Source organism: Athene cunicularia (assembly GCF_003259725.1).
Source record: "Athene cunicularia isolate RWA chromosome 3 unlocalized genomic scaffold, athCun1 chr3_part1, whole genome shotgun sequence".
In the NCBI taxonomy this organism is placed as follows: Eukaryota; Metazoa; Chordata; class Aves; order Strigiformes; family Strigidae; genus Athene; species Athene cunicularia.
In genome coordinates this window covers 69,795,001-69,815,656 of record NW_020799097.1, presented here as the reverse complement: position 1 = coordinate 69,815,656, position 20,656 = coordinate 69,795,001, and the positions used below count along the sequence as shown (strand labels likewise).

General features: G+C 37.4%; 1 protein-coding gene across 1 annotated transcript in view; it reads right to left on the bottom strand.

The window, feature by feature from the left end:
• Positions 1-20,656, bottom strand: part of SYNE1 (spectrin repeat containing nuclear envelope protein 1) — a 317,817-nt gene that overhangs the window by 9,354 nt on the left and 287,807 nt on the right. The window contains exons 133-147 of the mRNA XM_026844552.1: positions 19,945-20,132; positions 17,590-17,740; positions 13,552-13,734; positions 12,990-13,127; positions 12,099-12,290; positions 10,895-11,228; positions 9,982-10,050; positions 8,400-8,542; positions 7,429-7,555; positions 6,133-6,344; positions 4,413-4,613; positions 3,936-4,064; positions 3,354-3,566; positions 2,282-2,374; positions 414-472 (exon numbers count right to left, since the gene is read on the bottom strand). Of these exons, the coding sequence (XP_026700353.1) occupies positions 414-472; positions 2,282-2,374; positions 3,354-3,566; positions 3,936-4,064; positions 4,413-4,613; positions 6,133-6,344; positions 7,429-7,555; positions 8,400-8,542; positions 9,982-10,050; positions 10,895-11,228; positions 12,099-12,290; positions 12,990-13,127; positions 13,552-13,734; positions 17,590-17,740; positions 19,945-20,132 (2,432 nt within the window). The remainder of the gene's footprint in view (positions 1-413; positions 473-2,281; positions 2,375-3,353; positions 3,567-3,935; positions 4,065-4,412; positions 4,614-6,132; positions 6,345-7,428; positions 7,556-8,399; positions 8,543-9,981; positions 10,051-10,894; positions 11,229-12,098; positions 12,291-12,989; positions 13,128-13,551; positions 13,735-17,589; positions 17,741-19,944; positions 20,133-20,656) is intronic.

Here is a 20,656-nt window from a genome sequence, read left to right as displayed (position 1 = left end):
TGGCCTATTACCTGCCTTAATTTAATATCTAGAGGTAAAGAGGATGATAAAAAGTGTTTGCCATGAACCTACTAACATTTCTGTTAAATCATGCCAAAATAAATAATCATTAAATATCATGAGTGTGAACACACACTCATCCTGATCAGGTGTATGAAAAATAAATGTTGAATACATGGCATTCCTGGGAAGCAAAAGCTGTAGATGTTCAATGATTAGCTGCTATGTCAATTTAACAAAGAATTTGAAGTAATTGAGAGCCCCTTTTGCCAAACTATTAACAAAAGGGACGTTTTCAGTTCTTTAAGTCCTGGCCACCTGACAGTCAGTGTGGACAGAGAGGAATCACGGCCAATTTTCATCATCCTCTTGGAGTTCTAGAACAAAGTGCGGAAACCAGGAGAATAAGGTACCTGCTATGTGGACTGCTGACAGAGGGTCCAGGCTGTGAGAGACTACATTTGCCCCGTGGCTGTTTGCAATGAACAGGGGGTAAAGAAAGAAGAATGTTCAGTCCAGGCAAATAAAGACAAGCTACTGATGAAACTAAACTAAAAGTGCAGCAAAGGAAACATAAAAAAATAATAAATCAAATGAAGTGACCAATACCCATGAACCAAGGAAACTGGCTTTTCTTTGTGCCTAGCTGAGTATGGAAATGATTGGGACATACACAGTGAACTCAAAAATAACTGTTTAGTCATTGTGTTTATGAACAGCTCTGGATTTAAAAGTATCACTAGAAATTTAGCTCATATAATTTGTAATATTAAATAGACAAAATATTATTGAGCTGAATATGGGCAAATATAGATATTTCAAAATGTAAATGCAGCAAAATTAATATTCTCAAGAAAAAAAGTCCAAGGGCTTCCTTTGACAAGTCTGGCTTCTTCTCCACCCCCATCCCCCCACAATTTTGAATGCCAAATAACTGTAGGTGCATTTGTGCACTCACAACTATTTGCTGGAATATTTAATGCAGTTAGATTATTCTAATTCTGATTGTATTTTTGGTATTAGTATTCATTTATTTAGCATCAGTATATTTGGCACTGAAATTCCTAACAACATCGCTTCAGTCTCCAAAATTGTGGGTACAAAAGCCAGAAGCTTGAAAACCAGACCCCAAGGAATAATACAACTTAGCTATACATTGTGGACAAAAATTTTAAAAAGTTGTCACATATATAACACTAACAAATTAGATAGACAAATGCTTATTAAAATGTTAAGATGAAACCTATTATAATTCTACATACTATTTAGACAAAGATCTCATTGTAAAATACTTCTCTATTTCCTGTAATGGTCAGGCATCCTCCAGTTACATCTGTGATATCAGAGCTTTTATTAATTATCTAAGCTTAAATTTAAAAGATAAAAGCATTGACCTCTGAAATAAAAAGTTTATATTCTTTCTTCTTTTGAAAAGCCAGTATTCCTTTACATTCTCATACTAGCATCTAAAAGGAAACTAGTGAATGTAAAAAAAAAAATTTAAAAAAAAATCAATTTCAAGAGCCATAAACTTATCAAGAAAGAATTTAGAGGTTTTACAAAAAGTGCAAATGGAAAAAAACCAAACCAAACACCAAAACCAACCTGATTGTTTTAAGAACTAAGGAAAAAAGCAAAGTAATCAACCAATAGAATTGCAGAAAGACAAAATAATTGCAGTTCCATTTTGGGCTCAGAGTATGGAAGTGTTAAGTACTAGGCATGTATTGCTATACTTCTTGAATTTTGTGCCAGCAATGTAAACTCCAGAGTTGCCATCATAGCCATTGATTAGGTCCTGTGCAACTAGCTGTTTTGAATAATATTTTATGCCCTTCAGCTCTACTTAGCCATTCACCCAAAGTCTCAATAAGACCACCTGCAACCTTCATCAGAAATGACAAAAAAACCTCATTGAGATTCTCGATGAAGCAGCTCTGAAGTGAAGGCCAAACAGAAATGGAGGACTGATTATACCAGACAAGACTAGACTTTGGGGTGCTGTCATCACTAGAGCAAAATACAAGAGACACGACATGCCATACCATGGTAAAACAACCACACTGACAGCCCTGGTTTTAGATAGTATTTACCACTTCTGATTTCATGCAGGGTGGGATATGCAGCAGGGTTGGGGAAAGCAGCTATGTTTTGTTCTTGCTTTATGATGTTTCCTCTCCTATTAGTGAGAAAAAGGGGGGCCTTCCAGCTGGCTAGAGCTACTGCAGACATCTAGAGCTCCCACCCAGGAGGTGGCAGAACATATATGACATGAAATTACCGTTCTCTGTCTGCTTGGAGTGCTTCTTCCGGATACAGGACTCACTGAGCCCGATGTGTCTAATTCATCAGCAGAGGACCATGAGGACAATTCCTAAAGTTCAGACGGAATAGAGCTCAGAAATACAGCAACTAGCTGTTCAGGTAAAAAAAACTAAAAAAAAAAACCCCGAGTGAAATCCCAGTAGAGTTATTTCTAAAGCAATAAAGCAGTTAAATTTCATTGCCAAATTTTATAAGACCAAGGCATTACATGTTTTCTCTGTTAGTCCCGAAGGAAAAGAGAAGCAAACAGGTAGTTAAAACTTAATTGCTTTAGGTGACATTTCCCAACAAAGTTATTACAGGAGAAAAACCTGTTGCTCTTTATTGGCCTTTAATTACAAGAAGAGGCTAGTACCACCAAGATTTACTTAAACAGGCAGAAATTCATTAGAAGGACGAAAGATCTGAGTTCCCATACCTTATGCACTCTGCTTATCCAAGACTTTAAAATAAGTTAACTAAAGGAGAACCTTGAAATCTTTATTTTATACTTGCCACTGTTGGCAAAGATGTATGTGTAACTCCCTCTCAAACCCTTGAGACACATGATAGTTTGAAAAGATTTGGAGCACAGTTCAGAGCTCAGAAGGCACTATGAGAGATTTATTAGCCTATAACAAAATTTATTTTATGCTTCCCCCCCCCCCCCCCCACTTTGACAGAGTGAGCATTATCTTCCTTTCCAGTAGAAACTGACACACTGTAATTTTCAGTACTGAAACTAGAATAATTATCTCATATACTTTGCCAGTTGACTGAATCAGTAATGGAAGGAGAAACAAACCAAGGTGTCCAATACTTACTGCTAAACTAAATAGCAAAAAAATAGTGGATTAAAAAAACCACATCACAAAAGAGATGTTTACATTATGAAGTGTAAGATTACTTTATGATATTGAAGATTACATGTGTACCATCTTGATAAGTACTGCAAACAATAGAAACAGTGCAGCCACAGCACTGATCAGAGAAAGACAGTCAAAACACTGGGAAATATGCCCAATAAACAGCAAGACAACGTGACTTACCAGCTGACTACTTGAAATGTCTAGAATTTTCTCTAGGTCTTTAATATGACGTATGACATCTTTCAAGAGAAGCTTCAGTCTGTTTCCAATGACATGCACCTTTTCTTTGGCTTCAAGACAGTCCTTGCCTTCAGCATTGACTAGCAATTGGCAGGACATATCTTGTAGCGATGCCACCTTCAACTGAGACTCCAGCAGTTCACGTCTGATTTGCTGTTGCCAAGGCAAGCACCAGATTTTTTTAATGAAGGTTAAAAAAAAAAAAAAGAAGAGGAAAAAAGCTAAAACTCACAAAAGTGGACATTTGAAATCTATGAAATGGAAAGAAAAGAGAAGCAATAAAAATTTCTAATCTGAGAGGAAGTTATACAGCAGCTTAGCAGTTGCCTGAGATTTTAAAATACAAGTTATGCTACTAATGGAAGTGAGTAGTGTTCTCTACCAAAGTAGTTACTGACATTGGTCCCACAGCTGAATGTTAGCATGCAATGTAGAATGCTAACCCTTGAAGAGGAAGATAAAACTGGTTAGGTATTTTTCTAATGATGTATTTTGGGGGAGAAAGAGGTGATTATAGACTACCATTAGAAGCCTGTGATGATCCTGCAGCATTTCTGGGTCCAGGTTTGGATTGATGGGCACAATTTCATTTTTTCTTCTGTCAATATTCTCTAACCAAAGCAGCAAACCATGGCTCATTTCATGGAAATCCTGCAAGTGATTAGTGATGATTTTAATAGCGTAGCAGAAAATTCTAATCAAATTCAGGTTTTTAGTTTATTCTATGATAGGTCCTACCAGCTAAACAACATAACTTACAAAGAAGTGTAGAATAATATACTAGAATACTATTTCAGAGATTACAAATGTAGAAAATCTTGGGCTAGAAACACATGTTTCAGCATAGTGCAGGTGTATCTTTCAGAAAACACATACTGAAGCTGTATTTTGGCTTGCATGGGCAAGTTTCAGACAGGATAATGAGCACACCAGATAACTATATGGTTTACATTTTTGATATGTGGGATGTTGACAATTTAAAATAAGCACAATAAAGACCTGGCATTGCATTAATGCATCCTGCAATGAGCAGCGCCACTCTTCAATCATACTGCATACGTGGTCCCAGCGCACATTCATCTGAGACAGACGCTCTTGAAGCTTCTTGCTCTCCTCACTGTCAGACTGAGTGAACTCTGAGCTGCACAGATTGATGGATAAGATGATTGCTTTGCGGTTATCAATTGCTTTCTGCAGCTCCTTGATGATAAGACAAAGTGAGACAGGGGAAGAAAGGATGGAAATCAGTAAAACATGTGACTTTCAGAAGAACCAAGTAGAGAAGGCACCACAAGAATGCAATGATTTGCTATCAGCACTGCAGAATGGTACCTTACTGTAACAGTCTCTTTACTCTGGATATGAGATTTTTGTGGGCACTTTGTGACTCTGCAAATGTTCACTCTTTAACTAATCTACTAAAATTGTACTCTAAGCATAAACTAGAAAAAGCCAATTAAACTTCTAAAGTCTTAAAAGCCTGAAGTCATAGTTGAATTTTAAAGATCTGGCTCACATTTCAGACATTTTAAACACAGAGCAGGCCCAACAAAATTTAGAGATGTAGGACAATTGTACTTCAGCTCACAATAAAACTTTTGCCCTCACTTTTCAGTTTTGCTGATAAACATAAAACCCAACATGTTTTCAAGTGGAAAGTGCTGTCAACAGTGTTTTAAAATAAAAGCTTTTAATGAGGGAAAAGAAAACATACAAAGAGTATAAATAACTTACTCCAATTTATAGAAGCAGGACATGTATAAAACTGATTTGTTTACATTGGAAGCCACAAAAGAAACCCCACCTCTTTTGGTTTGGAGGGCACTAATGGGCTTTCCAAGAGTGGTTGAGATAAGAACAGGATTCTTATGAAATGCCCCCTCTTCCACCTACTTTACAGCATTTACTTAAAAGCCCCATGTCACAGTGACCTTTGTAGTACTTATGGCAGCTATATTTGTATTACAGTGAATATCAGCATTAATATACTTTAGTGGATCACTGCCGGAAACAGTCTTTACTATCTTCACCTCATTCTTAACATGGAGCACAGTGCATTTTGACATTGGCTCCCACATTTTTGTGCCCAAGCTTATACGGTGCTAATAACTGAACGTGGAGTTGTAGAACATCATATTTGCAGATTTTTATAGCTGTACAACATCCAGGAGAGATCACAAAGGCAGCATTCAGATTCTGATGCATCTGAGATGTCAGAAGAAGAAACAGCAATGTTGCAAAGTGAACCCAATTTTTCCTATGTTGCACTAGTTACAGCAATGGATAGGCTACAACCCCTTTGGGTCACTCTCTCCTTCCTCCACACAAAGTAGTATTTCCCAGTGAGGCATTTCTTTTAAAGTAGCTATTTTGTTACCAGTTGGATTAGAAGAGATTTGATTTACCTTGGCTTTTTTTTTTTTTTCTTTCAACAGTTTAGCTGACATCAGGAATTATCTGTACATTATGGAATTACAGCATTGCCACAAAATTACTATTTCAAAAATTCATTTGGATTATATAGGAAATTCCAGTGGTACATTTTTCTGCCAAAAGGTGATTCATAAAATCACTTTCCAAGTTACTTCCATTATCAGCAGTAGCCCTCTATGTGCAGAATGGAGCAGACCAGCTGCAATTATTGGCAATCTCTTTAACGTACCTCTTGCACTCAGGTCTGTTTACAAGGCAACTTATGAAAAAAAGAAATAAAACTCACTTTCAATTTTTTGATTCTGAGCTCAATAGTTTGTATGTCAGTGCTGAGATCAAGGTGGTGGAGCTTCTCCAGTTCCTCTTCAGTTTCTCCAAGCCAAGCCCAAACGCTATTAAGGTCAGAGTTAAACTGCTGCCATTGCTGAAGGTTCTGCTTCATCCTCAGCTCCTTGCTTAGAGCCTGAGCCTGGATTAATTCCCATCGGTCAATTACACCTGAAATGATAAACATCAAATTCAACAAAAGCAAAATAACCACTAGCCACACACACAACTGCATCAGTTGAATCCTGTGCAGAACAAAATACCCCAAAAACCCTAACCCACAAAACACAACACTGAAAACTAAATTAGATTGAAGAACATGATGTTGGAGAGAAAAGAATCTTGATGATTCCAGGCAGCAGGCAATTTTACCACTTTCTAATGTCAGACTTCTATGAATGGAATTAAGTTGATACATTAAGGTCTAAAACAGATTATGCAGGTATAAAGACATCATAAATTAGCATAAATGCAAACTGGAAAAGAAATATGAATATGTCTAACTAGTCACATATTTAATATTATTTTCATTGGTATTTGTACCTATCACAATTTAACACACCTCACTGCGTTTGCCTAAACTACTGCTGATGCGCTAGATAAATACCTGCAATAAAAAGAAATAAATTAGGGTCTATTTCTTCTTGTTAGTTATCTTGAAATGCTCTGGCAGAAGGACAAGTTGCATAATTCTATCAACTGAAAAACAAAATTAAATAAACTGCATGGGTAGTGTATCTTGCCAAGCTAAGAATGGAGATGTTGCCTTTATAGTGTCTGGAAATGAATCCTTGTTTTTACAGTGCAATACCTCCTGTTCTACAGCTATATTTAAAATTAGTCAAGTGATACTTCTATCAGGTGAATATAGATTTCTGTAGTGAAAGCTAATATTAGAAGAAATGAATGCTGACTTACGTGTGTTGTACAGCAATATAAGCAACCTTTTTACATCAGAAAACATTCAACAAAAATGCACTGCACCCACAGGGACATTCCAAAAGGCTTAGGGTTATGTCTCATGATATGAAGGGGTTCTTAAAATGTACATGTATGCCTAATCTCTTTACAGGGCATATACAAGGAATACTTACTATTCCTATTAAGAGATGTTAAACGGTTAAACAGAACATAGTAACAGACAGTCATGTAAATATATATGTCAGTAAATAATACCAAGTGTTTATTCAGAAAAACTTTGGATGTTTGCTACTTTTCATAATTGCTTTCCATCAAAGAACTAAATGTTACTTACCAGCTGTTTGTGTTTCAGTGCTGTTGAGGTTAATAAGTCCAGATAATTTTTCTTCTTCCTCCTTCAGTTTATATCCAAGCCTTTTTACTGAGTCTATGCTTCCACTGCACTCACCTAGTAGCTTCATCTGGGTTAACAAACAAAAAAATCCCACCTTAATATGCACTGTACATTACTAATTGCACAAAAAATGCAAATTACAATGTAACTTCCAAAATTCTTCAGAAGAAGGTCTAAATGTGAAGATAAAAATCTATTACTTTAACAATCTGTCTTGATACTATCAGAGAAATGTATATGGACAATAGAGGCTTAAATCATAAATTCAGACTAAACAGAAATAAATCAGTGACACTGTGCCAAATCGTGCTGAAGGACTTTATGTGACATCTATTCTAAATGTTAAGACCTATGGGAAAAACACTAGAAGACGTGATAAAGGAAATACACTTAAGTGTGGAGATATTACTATGCATCTTTCAGTTCTCCCAGTAATAAAATTATTTGAATGATTTGGAGATTTTTCTTCCAGAAAACCTCTCTGAGAAAGATTTTTAATTCCATATAGACAACCTTGCTTACATGATGAGTTCATCATCATTACATAATTCATCAGCAAGATGAATACTGTATATGAAGCTATAAAAACAGCTTTTAAATGCAGAAGAATTTTAAACAAGGATATCATCATTAGATGGATAAAAACACATGTAAGAAAGTACTTTTGGGTATCTGCAAAAATGTGACAGGAAAATTAATTCCTTAGAGTCATGTTCCTATGATCTTATGCTATTCTAAAGACACTAAATAATATAAACAACAATAGTATGTGGTTAAGTGTAGCAACCATATGAATGAGTATGTCTGAGAAGTAGTAATATCTAATTGCTTTGTTGAAACAGCCATATTTCATTCAACAGCAAATCTAAGCTTGGAGTGCTTATTCAACTTGTGCTCCAAAATACACGCACATATCCTTTGTAACTGGAATCCAGCTCTGGTCCTGTAGGTGTTTTGCTGCGGATGATGTTTTCTGTTTGCTGTATTTGAAAACGACTGGTGTCTAATGCCTTGTCCAGCTGTCGGATATGTGCTTCCAGGGCACCAGGTTCTCCTGTACCAAAACCAAAAAAGTGACTGTCACCCAAGTTTTTCCCAAAGTTTTTTTTAATCTTTTGCCCAGGCAGAATAAGTATCAGGAATACTAACTAGATTAAACAGTAAAGGAAAAATGTGACTGCAGCAGTATGAGCGGTACAGTGGTAACTAGTTACAGTAGAGGGTGTTAGCAACCTTCAGAGGACAGACAACTGTATCAATGAACATGCTTGCCATAAGCATAGTGTCAAAGAGTTCACAGTTTAAAGCAGGCTTGGTGACTATTCTGAAGTGACTTTTCCCTCAGAGAATTCCTCACCTCTCTGAAGGGGAGAAAGTTCTTGGCAAAGCATGCTCTAACCTCACTAATTTTGGAGAATGCCTTGCTCCCTTTCACAAACACTCCCAAATAAAACCTCGTATCCCAAACTCCTGATCCAAATCCATGTTAAAATTTGATCTCTCCTCATTTCTTTGTATTATCTCCACTAAAAAATTTCAATCTACATGAAAGGATTCTATTTGTATATAATTTTGAAGATTGAAAGCAGTATACAAACTCTAAGCGATACTGTTATATATTCTCAAGGTTCACGGATGACTGGACGTTTTGAGAGCCCACAGCAGATAATTCATGACTGACTGAGGCAGCCACACTAAGCAGCAAAATTTATAGTATTTTTCCAATTAGGTGTTTAACAAAAATTATGGATAGATTATTTGAAAAATGGTATTATTCATCTAATAAACACTGAGATTTTAAATGCTTGCTATTTCAAATTTGCAAATTAAGTCATTATTTCAAGAGAAAAACTGAAATCATAAGAAAAGGTATTTGTAAATGCATCTAAACCCTCTGAGAGAGTCATTGAACAAATGAAACAGAAGGCTTAATCTTGTGTAAAACATGCAACATGAAAAAAAAAAATAATTTTCCAATATAGAAGACTAAGATAAAGATATTAGACCACTGCTGTAGTGCAGTAGTCTTCACCTTGGCACTGTTTAAAAGTTTATATGTAATTAATAATCCAAGCAGTGGCTTTGTTAAAAAAATAAGCACAAATCTGAACAATTAGGTTTTGCTCTGTATCTTTTCATCTTAATGTTTGTAGAAACCACTCTTCTCTCAGAGGCACAACAAAGTATTAAGTCCTGTTGAGGGACTCCAGCGAATAAAGACCAGAGTAGCCTACTGATCAGTTTAGTCTAGTTAGCTAAGGTGGGAGGGCCAATACTCCAAACATTATTGTTAAATCCATGCACCTAATAATGCCTTTTAAGTACAGTAGTAAAGCAGGATACTTCTACATTAATATGCTAATGCTGTTATGTAAGAAATATTTATCTTGTAAGTTGTGAAAAGCATAGCAGGTGCTAAGAGAAGAGAAAGAAATTATGCTTGCACACTGTGGTATTTTTATCTGGCTATGCTTAGTCTTTTTTGATGCCTACCAGAGAGATTTTTGAGTGTGTTTTCTGTGAGTGTTACATAGGCCTCAAGAGTTTCAGGGATCTCTACATCTGAAAAAATAAAAGCACAGTCTAAATCGACTGTTCAGCAATGGCTGTCTCCTCACAGCAGGAGTCCTTTTCATGGGATGGAATATATAAATGGTTCCAATAGCAAACATCCTTTCTGGAGAAGGAAAAAAGGTGAAGACTGAAACACAGTGAGCCTGTTAGAAAGTCTCTTAATATTGAGGCAAACCTGACTCTTTTCAAAGCAATGATCTGGAAAGCAAAAAACAGCCAGAAGATTGGAGTACAATATACCAGTATGTCTTCCCCCAGAACTGGCTGCATTTGGGCACTTTCACTTGTTAAGCTTTGTTACACAAAGCACACACACTTATAGAGGATTTCCAACTTCAGTGGAAAGCAAGACCCAAGATCCCACCTCAGGCTAAACACTCAGTTGCTGGAGCCTTGCCTGGGTAAGGACTGAGTTAAGATTTACTTAAGCACTTGATGATTTTGTTTGTGGATCTCTCCCACAGCATTTCTTCATCAGTTTATTTTGCACTTCTTGACATATCCAGTATAGTTTCTTCTAGTCAGAATAACTTACGACGCATTGCTGTTGCAGATGACATACTCCATCTGGCAGGCCACAAGCCCAGAGACACAGCCAATTCCCTGTCATATCATATATGCTTTTGCGATTTTCAAAGCTTGTAGTCATCCAGAAATCTCCATCACTGTGTCTAATGCCAGAAGGCCACTGGGATCACTTAGGGAAAGCTGTTTATTTTAAATAGCCCTTGAAAATTTTACTTTTCCATGAGCATCTTGGCCAAGCAATCACACATGTAACATTTGCTTCTTTTTACTAGGAAAGATCAGGACACACATGTTGCCACCATACCTGCTATACCAGCTGCTCCTCTCAGGTAGAAGTCCTTCTCTTGTCCTCCATCTTCTTCCTCAGAGTGCAGTGCCTGTGAAACAGCTGTCTCCAGGTCCCTGCTAAGGTCGTAGTCATGATCCCACTCCAGGGGAATGGAGTCCACACTCGCAGGAGTATCTCGCCCTGATCGCTCGCTTCTCACCGGCTGGGAAAGAGGCAGCGAAAGGTTGGAAGAGGGGTGCGGGGAGAGAATGCTGTCCGCAGATTTGTCATGCCAGTGTATGTCAGAGAGATCTGCTGATTCATCCAGATCCACCTCTCTGTCAGAGAGGTCATGTTCGTCATCTGTCAGCTAGAAGCATAATGCAAACAGAACCTATCAATGCAATGTGCAGAGGCACTGCATGCTCAGCCTGGGTCAGTGAAATAAAGTAGCATTAGGCAACAGTCACATTGATTTCCATTTTTCATTTGTCTGCACTCTCCTTCATTATTTTAAGGTGCACTAAAAAGCCAAAGCAACAAAAAAGTTCATAATGCCAGCTCATTTTAATTACTTAAGGCACCAAAAAGTCTCACATCAAGCACACGTCTTCAGACTTTACTGATATCACTGTAATTCAGACATGAATTTAGAGAAAACTCTGGAATCAAGTCATCGGAAGCATAAGTGATCTTTGTTGTAATCACTGCTCTCATCATATTTTTTCCTATTTTGAAAACCCTGGGTTTTGTTCCTTTCTTTCAGTAGGACTTGAGCTACCAAAACTCATTTTGTTCTCACTTATTCAGCTGTGTGTTCATTTCTGGAGACAAATTTCTGTCTCTTCTGATGGGGAGAATCATTCTATCATTGTTTTTTAAACAAAACAGAACTCAATAACCTGCTAAAGAAAACTATCTGACAGAGCAGGAAGATGTTCTTATTACTAGTCCCACACGGCTATCCCCATTAATAAAGTTTTATAAATCTCCAATTTGCATGGATTTTCATGATGATTTACAAAAATTCCAGATCTGGCAAGTTTGCTCTCTGTACTGGACATAAATAGAGTATAATGAAGGGAGGCAGAAGGTCAGGGTTGTACTAAAATTAAACCACAGGATTTTTGGAAAGTTACAGAAGTTTCATGTTAGTTCATTTCAACATCTCTCTTTTCATTCTCACACTTGTGAAATGGCAACAAACCAAACAAGTAGGTATGTATGTAAGTATACACACAGGAAGACGGATGAGTTTCTTGTGATAACGTTCCACACGTCCAAAGACCTCTTGACAGTAACGACGCAGCTCATCTAGTTCTTCTTCAATGACAGCTGCGTCTATGGGCTCACTCTTCTCAATGAGTTGCTCACCCTGCACAATTATCTGCTCAATTTTGTTGTTGTTTAGTGAAATTTCTTGCTGGAACGCCTGCATAAAAGAGAAGCCCATGCTTTATTAATGAAATCAACATTACAACTACCTAAGTTATTAAGGATGCAAGTCTTAGGGTTTTTGAGCAAGAATGGTGTGGGTAACAAACAGGGATCTTTACAGATATTGGCATGAGCAACAACGAGCAATTAAATTTAGCATTCCGCAGTCTTTCCAGCCAAAAGCAGTGATACTTCATGGTTTACCATCTCATTCCTCACTTGTTGTATTTGGAAAGAAAGCTATTCTCTAAACAAGCCATGCCCATGACCAAATGTCTAGAATGAACACAGATGCTAAAGCTACCACACTGGAATTTTGGACAACATGACATTTGATATTTTTCTCTCCAGATAATGATTTATCTTCTGCAGAAATGGTTGACAAATATAGTAATTCTTAGGTGTCAGTAATAATGAGAACTCGACATTAATAATTTTTATCAACGTTTTCTCTTTTGATTAGGGAATGGAGACTATCACCCTTGGGTTTTTAAAAATTTTTCACCGTGCAAAGATTTTCCACTCTGGCAGAATAGCACATATTGAAACCTGACATCTCACATAACTTTGGAGGCTGAACTCTCAGCCTACAAGTAAGGGACTGTATCCAGGTACATTATTGCATAATGTTTCTTAAATTCTTTTCCCACCCTTCTCTCATTCCTCCTCCTGTTACCATTCAATCATTCCTTACCTTAAGTTGCTTTATCTTTGCTTGGACATCACACTCTGAGAAATGCTCAATGTTGGTCAGCTGCAGGTCCATTTCTGTTAGCCATACCAAGATGCTATCACGTGCTGTCTCAAACTCCTCACGCTGGCCAATAAAATGCTGGGGGGTGGAAAATGGAGTGGTATGAAACGAACAAATTACCCAAAAGAAGACCCTAGCAATAGTGGTTCTCTGAAGAAATGGGTTTCATGCCCTTCAAACCCAACCTAACCTCAGTACACCTTCTTCTTTCATTTCGTACATGCTTTCTAAGGTTCCTTTTTCAGTAAAATCATCTACGGTTGCAATTAGCTGACCTATGAGAGTTATCTTCTATGAAGGAGGCAGTGTTTGAGGTCACCAAGCATTTCCCTGCAGACTTCATGCTTTGGTTACCTCAGACAAAGTGAACAGATAAGCTCCCTTCCTCTTCCAAAGGTAAAAATTCCCTCAAAAACACTATGCAAATGCATTAAATTGGAAGCTTCTGGAGTACTCCTGATTCATGTCAGTGAAACTGAAAGGCTTAAAAACAGAAGAATACTTTTAGTCTGCGCAGGATGGAGGTAACTCGCTTCTGTAAGTTGTCCCATCTCTGATTCCCCTCATGAACCATCTGTTTGAGGCTGCAGTCAGAGTCAGTGCGGTTCTCTCGGGCCAGGCGGCGATACTGTTTATTGATCAGTTCCAGCTGAGTCAGACTTTCATGCACTTGTCTCTGGAAGGCCTAAAGCAATATGAACAAAAGACACCATCAGATTTTGAATTATTGAAATCAGGGTGCATGTACAAGTCTCTCCCTTTATTTTGACCCTACGTCTACTCTGACTTGTGTTAGCTGATAGATTTCTCTATGGATGCAGACACCCCCTGAAGGCTATCTTATTGAGAGGCTATCTTATGATTAAAATGAGCAAAAGAAAGAAAAATGTTTACAGAGCCAACATAGCCCACTGCATGAGAAATTGCAACATGAGTACCCGTTACAATGGCAAAATCAGCACAGAAAAAATAGACTCCCCTTTCTACTCAATCATATGTCTTTGTATTTGAGGACAGAAACACAAACAGTGAATATGAAGCATTTTTTTTAAAAAATGAACAAAAATCCAAGATTCCTGTGGCTTCACTGGGTTTCCTTATGCATATTGAATTTGCTGAAGTGCAAACATTGGAGATATTTGAGCAACTGTTTATTCTGAGTTTTACCAAAAATAGTGAAAAATGGTACTGAAGGAATCATCTTTTTACCTTTAGTATACGGGTATACAAGTGAGTTTTGTCTTAAAACCTTCACGGAAAGAAAATTTCATGAACATCCATTATCAACTTAGGCTTGGGCAAGTGTCTGCACCATGTACTTTTAGTGCTTCCTCTACTATTATAAAAGCCTCAGTCACCCATCTGGGGAGCAGAAACAGCAGGTGACTTGGCCCATGAGTTTCATGTCGTGATCAGCAATCACAAAGCAATTTGGAGAAAGCATCTTGTAAGAATCTGACTGAATTAATCTCCTCAAAACTAATAAAAAAGAAATTAATTTAAAAAACCCACAACCTACTCATTTTTATGTTGTCATAGAAACATAAAAGCAATCAATCAAAAGAAGACTTAAAAACCAGGACCACACCAGCTCTCTTTTGAATACAAATAGGTTTTGGCTCCCGTTGTAGTTCTACGAACTTGCTCTCTAGTATTCCTCACAATGCAAATAAACAGTCAATCTCTCCTCAAACTAGATACCACCCTTACTAAGGACTGGAGAAGTGTGACAGGTAATACACTTCTTTACAAAAACTTTCATTAAAATCAGCTAACACATAAGATTTCTACATAACATACACTCTTCATGTTGTAGCAGTCAAAGCTAAAAATGAAACAAGGACATTTCTGCTGTAATACCAGAGACAAAAGAAGCTGGTTTGTAAAAAGAAAAAAAAAGTCTGTAGAGTCCTCTCAATATAACTACTCCTTTTATTAAATGGCCATCAAATTGGGTAGGGGACAACCAACAAGGAGCAAATGGGCTTGCAACTGGAGTAAAAGGCTCAGTAGAACTGAATTTGCTTAAAATTGCACAGGGAGTCAATTCTAACATCAGAGGCACAAATCCAACTATGTTTACTAGGATCATGAAATCTAAAAGTGTGCAGTTGTTGTTTCACCTGTTACCAAGCCTTGTACAGCAGAACAGCTGTGTATCTGTGTTCCATTTTTTCAGCTCAGCTGCACAAGCATTAATCTGTTGTGTTCCTTGCTGTAACCTCTTTTCACTTCTCCATAAACTACTGCAGAGAAAGGAGTTTGATTTTGCACAGTGAAGTCAGTGAGAGCCATCTCTGACCTCTGTGCTCAGGAACTGAAAGGTTCTTACATGGTCTGCTGGGCTCTTTTTTTGTTTGTTTGTTTTGTAACTTTTTTTTTTTTTTTTTAATTCAACTGCAGATATGGCAGGAAAAATGAGAAAAAAATGTCTAGTTAAAGCAGAAACCTGCTTCAATTAGTATATGTGGCTGAATTTATACTAACTTCACAGTGAAGTTGCTGAATTCTGCTGAATTTGAACACCACAACTTTTGTTGCTGGCATTCCTGCTTTTTGGCAAGAAAAGCTAGGTGCTCAGAAAAAAAAAAAGAAAAAAGAAAAAAGAAAAAAGAGAAAGAACCAAACAGCAGGGAAAGCAGGTTTCTGGAGAGGCAGCTAAACTGTTCTCTTCACAGCTAATTCCTGTTGACATTCTGTAGACAGTAAAATTTCCCCAAGTCTGCAGGAGAGGAAAGGTCACCATAAAGGCTGAGGTTCGATGAAACAGACTTTGGGCAAAGTCAGATCAGCTGTAAAAACCAAAGACAGCCAAGATATTTTTGGTACTGTTTCTCAGAGACATTAAACAAGAGATTCAGATCCTGAACACTGAATAAAGGGACAATGGGAAGGAGGTCTGAGACAGAGTACTTGTGTTCAGCAAACATTTTTATACTATGGCCACCTACCTCGCCATAATGAAGTCTGGCAGTGTTTAACAACAAAACCTAGCCAGTACATTCAGAATTTTTGAATTAATTGTTAAACCAAAAAGTATAAAGTGGCCTTAGACATTGTTTAAAATTTACATTTCTTCACAGCAAATACTCTGCAGCACCTGATTGTTTACAGAATTTGTTCTCTTTCTTCAGAATTATTTCTCTCATTTTGATATACTCCTTGCAAATATGAAACTGAGCAAAAGATTTTCACCTGTGACTAGCCATAGCTTGTTACATAACTCCCCAGTGTCTACTACCATGTGATGGCTTGTCAGTTTTGAAGCATGAACTTAACTTTTAAGTCATGGGGGTGTCACAAACTGTTCATAAACAAGCAACTGTTTATACAGAGGATGTCTCAAACAACTTGAGTGGGGTGCCCTGTGAGGTAAAAGTGGAGTGAGCTCTGTGGAGGTGGGGCAGTGGGCCATTTCTCTTCCCCTCCCTCCTGTTGTTGCCCAGAGACAGAAGTTGCCTAACTGCCCAGGTACAAGCCAGAGAAAAGGAGAACCTTCCAGAACAACCTACTGTGCATGTGTAAAAAAGACTATATAAAGGTAAGATCCCATGTGTGTCTTTGTTGACACGTCACTGATGGACCAAGCTGGCTATTCTGCGACAACGTGGGATCCAAGGGTGGTGATTCCCCTTTTCATATCCCCTCCTCCTCTCTTTTTTTCTTTCCTCTTTCTGCTTGCTCTCTCTCTTTCTTACATATATTCACGTTTATATATAAAACTTATATATAAGTTTTGTAGGAGTTGAATTGTGATCGGTTGATCATTGACAGGTCTCATTGCCAAAGTGCCTTTATTCGTTCCCCAGATGGTTATCAGTTGATTGTTGCCAAACTGTCTCCATTCACTTACTAAAGTGGTCAGATAATAATGTCACCAGCATAATTGGTCCTCCGAGTCATTGTGGTGACTCGGACCACACTGTGGCTCTGCTGAGCAGAGACTGGCTCTTCAACCAGACCGGCTCTCAGGGAATTCAAAAGGTTCACCCCGCCTTGTAACCCACCATGTGGGATGAGACAGGGGAACACCATGTGAACATGTAACAATACTTTCACAAACATGAGTTTCAGGTATAAAGATTGAAAACAAGGATATTGTCCATTATACAAAATCAGAAAATAGTTCAGAGGGCTGGTTTCAGAGAGTTACAGAAAGAAGAGGAAGGATAAAATCACAGCAAAATCTAACACATGCAGCATGCATTTGAAGAGATACTTGGTGAAGGGAGATTTATGAATGCTCTGGAGCACCTACTGACTGCACATATTAAAATGTTATAGAAATAAAAAAGGTGAGAAATCTAACTTTAGTGAACAAACACCACATGAAAGTAGATTGATTTATTAGCATTTTCAGTTGCCACGTTCCATTGTTTTTTCATCCTAGAAACCTGCCACAGAAGGCAGCACAAAATCATCAGCTCTGCTATATTAATACAGTGTCACTGCTCAGTGACTTGTATATGGGAAGAAAGAACAACCAGATGTATGCTGTAATGTGATCAGTAGATATTAAAATTTGACTATTAAAAATCACCTCAAATTTCTTCAGTTCTTCCTTAGCAATTGTGTAAAGTACACCAGAGGAGCTTGGGAAAGCAGCTGTCCTCTCAGAGACTTTTAGCCACTCTTCGAATCTAGAGTAGTCATCCAAAAACTTTTGCCACAGCCGCCACGTCTCTTCAATTCTGCAGTAGATAATGGAAAATTAGGGAATGCTCCAACTGAAGGCCAGATGACCTACAGAATTTCAACGAATCATCTACAACAGCAAACTAGTGGTGCACCAGACAGTAACTGACTCCTAATCTCACTCAGACAGCCAGGCTGATAAACAGACCACAAGGAAGGATGGCTCATTCCAGACCAAGCTAGAATAAGATGATGGCATTTTTTTTTTAATGCATCTAATTTTGGAATCAGTATAAAAAGAAAGTTATAAGTATGTAATAGGAGCTCTAAGAATCTGAGCACATGCTAAATAACGTCTGAAATACAGTCCCATTGTAGGTACCTAAGCCAGTATTTTAGAGATTAAAAATTCTACACTACCTCCAACTGCAGAACTTTTTCTTACAGAATGCTAAAGATGTTGCAGCATGTATTTTAAAGTTCTCAGTCCTTATTCTGCATTGCAAAGGGACGTGAACGTTTTACTTCTGCATTCACTGAGTGGTAAAATACTATCTCTCAACATACACTGCAAACATATTTTTATTAAAAAAAACGGATGTTGTCATTCCAATATTTAGAAAACCCCAGTTTGACTTCAACTGAATATATAAATAGTGGCTGCCTCTTGATCCTGAAATCAAATTGGCTTAATACTGAGACTGTAAAATTCTAAGAACTTCAAAACTACTTGACTCAAAACAACAACATCTATTTTGAGACAGGTTGTATTACAGGAGAACTGCATCTTTTTTTTACATACAGAATACAACTTTCTCAAATCTTAGATATGCAGTCTGGAAAAGGACCTGATCCATGAAAAATTTTTGCTTTGTTGATGATATGTTGTTCAACCTTAAGTTTTACATCTAGGAAGTTGCATTTTAACATGAATGACTGTTTCTAGTACAATACACATCCTAAATTCTTATAGTTCAGTTACCTTACTGGTACAAATCTACTAATAGCACAATGTGTACATTGCAAGAAAGTAAAATAAGAGTTCAATGCATTGTTCCACATTAACTTAAAACAGTTATGAATTAATTTGCTGGACACAAAGGTATGCATTTTATCTGTGTATTTTTGAGAAAGACTGTGGCCAAGATAGAATTTATAAGCTGTATTTTTATATATATATATATATATATATATATATATACACACACAATACAAGAATTACCATGACAATAATATAAAATTACTTGAAGTCAGCAATCTGTGGATATAGAGCAGACAACTTAACAGCAACATTTTTTTTCATAAAGAAAACTTTACTAAACCCATTAAGAATATCCTACAGAACCAAGATCATATACACTTCAATTCAGCATTTTGAAAAGCCATAAACTTTACCTAGAGTTCTTGATATGATTGTGTAAACATCACAGAAATCAGATTCATAACTTAAAAAGACATATAAAAAATCTTCATAAATGCAGGAATTCAAACAGTTAAACGTGTTTTATTACTGATCAGCACAGAGTATATAGCATTAGCCCAATGTAGGCTACATCATTATGGCTATCAAAATCACCCATGCTGTGCTAGATGGGAACAGAGAACAATGAATCTTCTGGATTTCATTGGCATGTGGTGTAGGAATGGTCTAAGCCTGTGCAGTAAACTACACCACACCCAAGATACACAGGCACTACAGCCTACACTTGCTCAACAAAGCTAAGGTGAGCAGATGAGGAAATTCCAGATGAGAGTTCAGTGCTAAAATACTTCCAAATAAACAAATTCAGAGATAAGGGAAACTGTTAAGGAACATTAGGTGCATGAAAACCCTAACACCTGAAATAACATTCCACCCATTCAATAACTAGTTTCCCCATGAGTCTCAGTAGTTCTAAATTAAAATTGTTACAAATCTCCCTTTTAGGTCATGTTTTCTATATCTCTTGGAGTCGCAAGTGCCATCTAAGCTTTCTCTAGTTTCTCTCTCATCATTTCTATGAAGCATCGGAAATGATCATCATTCCATCAAAAGCCTCGTGAGCAAAATTTGTAACTGTTATCTGTACCTTGTATAAAGGCACATAAAAATGCAATCCAAAATGTCTTTTTTTCCCCACAGCATGACAGCTATTGGCTCTTATTCAGTTTATCTGACCCTTACACCCTCTTCTTCAGTACTATAACCCTATAACATATATCCTACCCTGTATTTGTACCTGTGGAAGGAAATACTACTTTGTAGGCCTTTTAGACTTACTTAAGTCGTCTTTCCATTGACATTGCACAAATGTTCCTCCACCTTCTGTCCAAATTGCGTGTAGCCTGCTGGATAGAGTCACACTCTGCTTCTGTGGCACAAGCATCACAGTCATGAAGAAGTACTTCACACAGATTGAGAACAGATGCCACTCCAGTGCTGTGTTTCTCTATGTCCCTCTGTAGTTCCTGCAGGTGAAGAAATGAATTCTTAAGAGAAAAAAACACGCATAAATACAAATGCATTTCTCTTCTACTTATTAAAAAAAAATTAATAAGCTTGCAAACAGATGAAAAACATCCAGTGAATACCTATTAAGAGACTGCATCTGTGCAAGTGGTGTTGCAATGTTATTAATGAGGCCAGGAGAATCTGGCAGCATGCACAGCTCTCCCAGGACTATGAACACCAAACCATCAACTGGGACAAACTGCCAGAGCTCTGCATGCTCAGCTGAGCACCTTTCACATACATTTAATCAACTTAACTACTAAATGGTGAAGTTATTTCCAGACCTTTCCCATTATCACAGAGAATGTAAAGAAGAAGTTAGTAAAAGTGTGACAAGAAAATACGTTCTTATATACTGCAAGGGTTATCTGGAGGTACTCTTTGTGAACCTACTCTTCCCCAGGTTAGCTAGCTGCGAAGTGGCATGTTTGACATGGAGATGAGCAGCAGCACATGTTGAACAGTGCATCTTAGTAGGAGA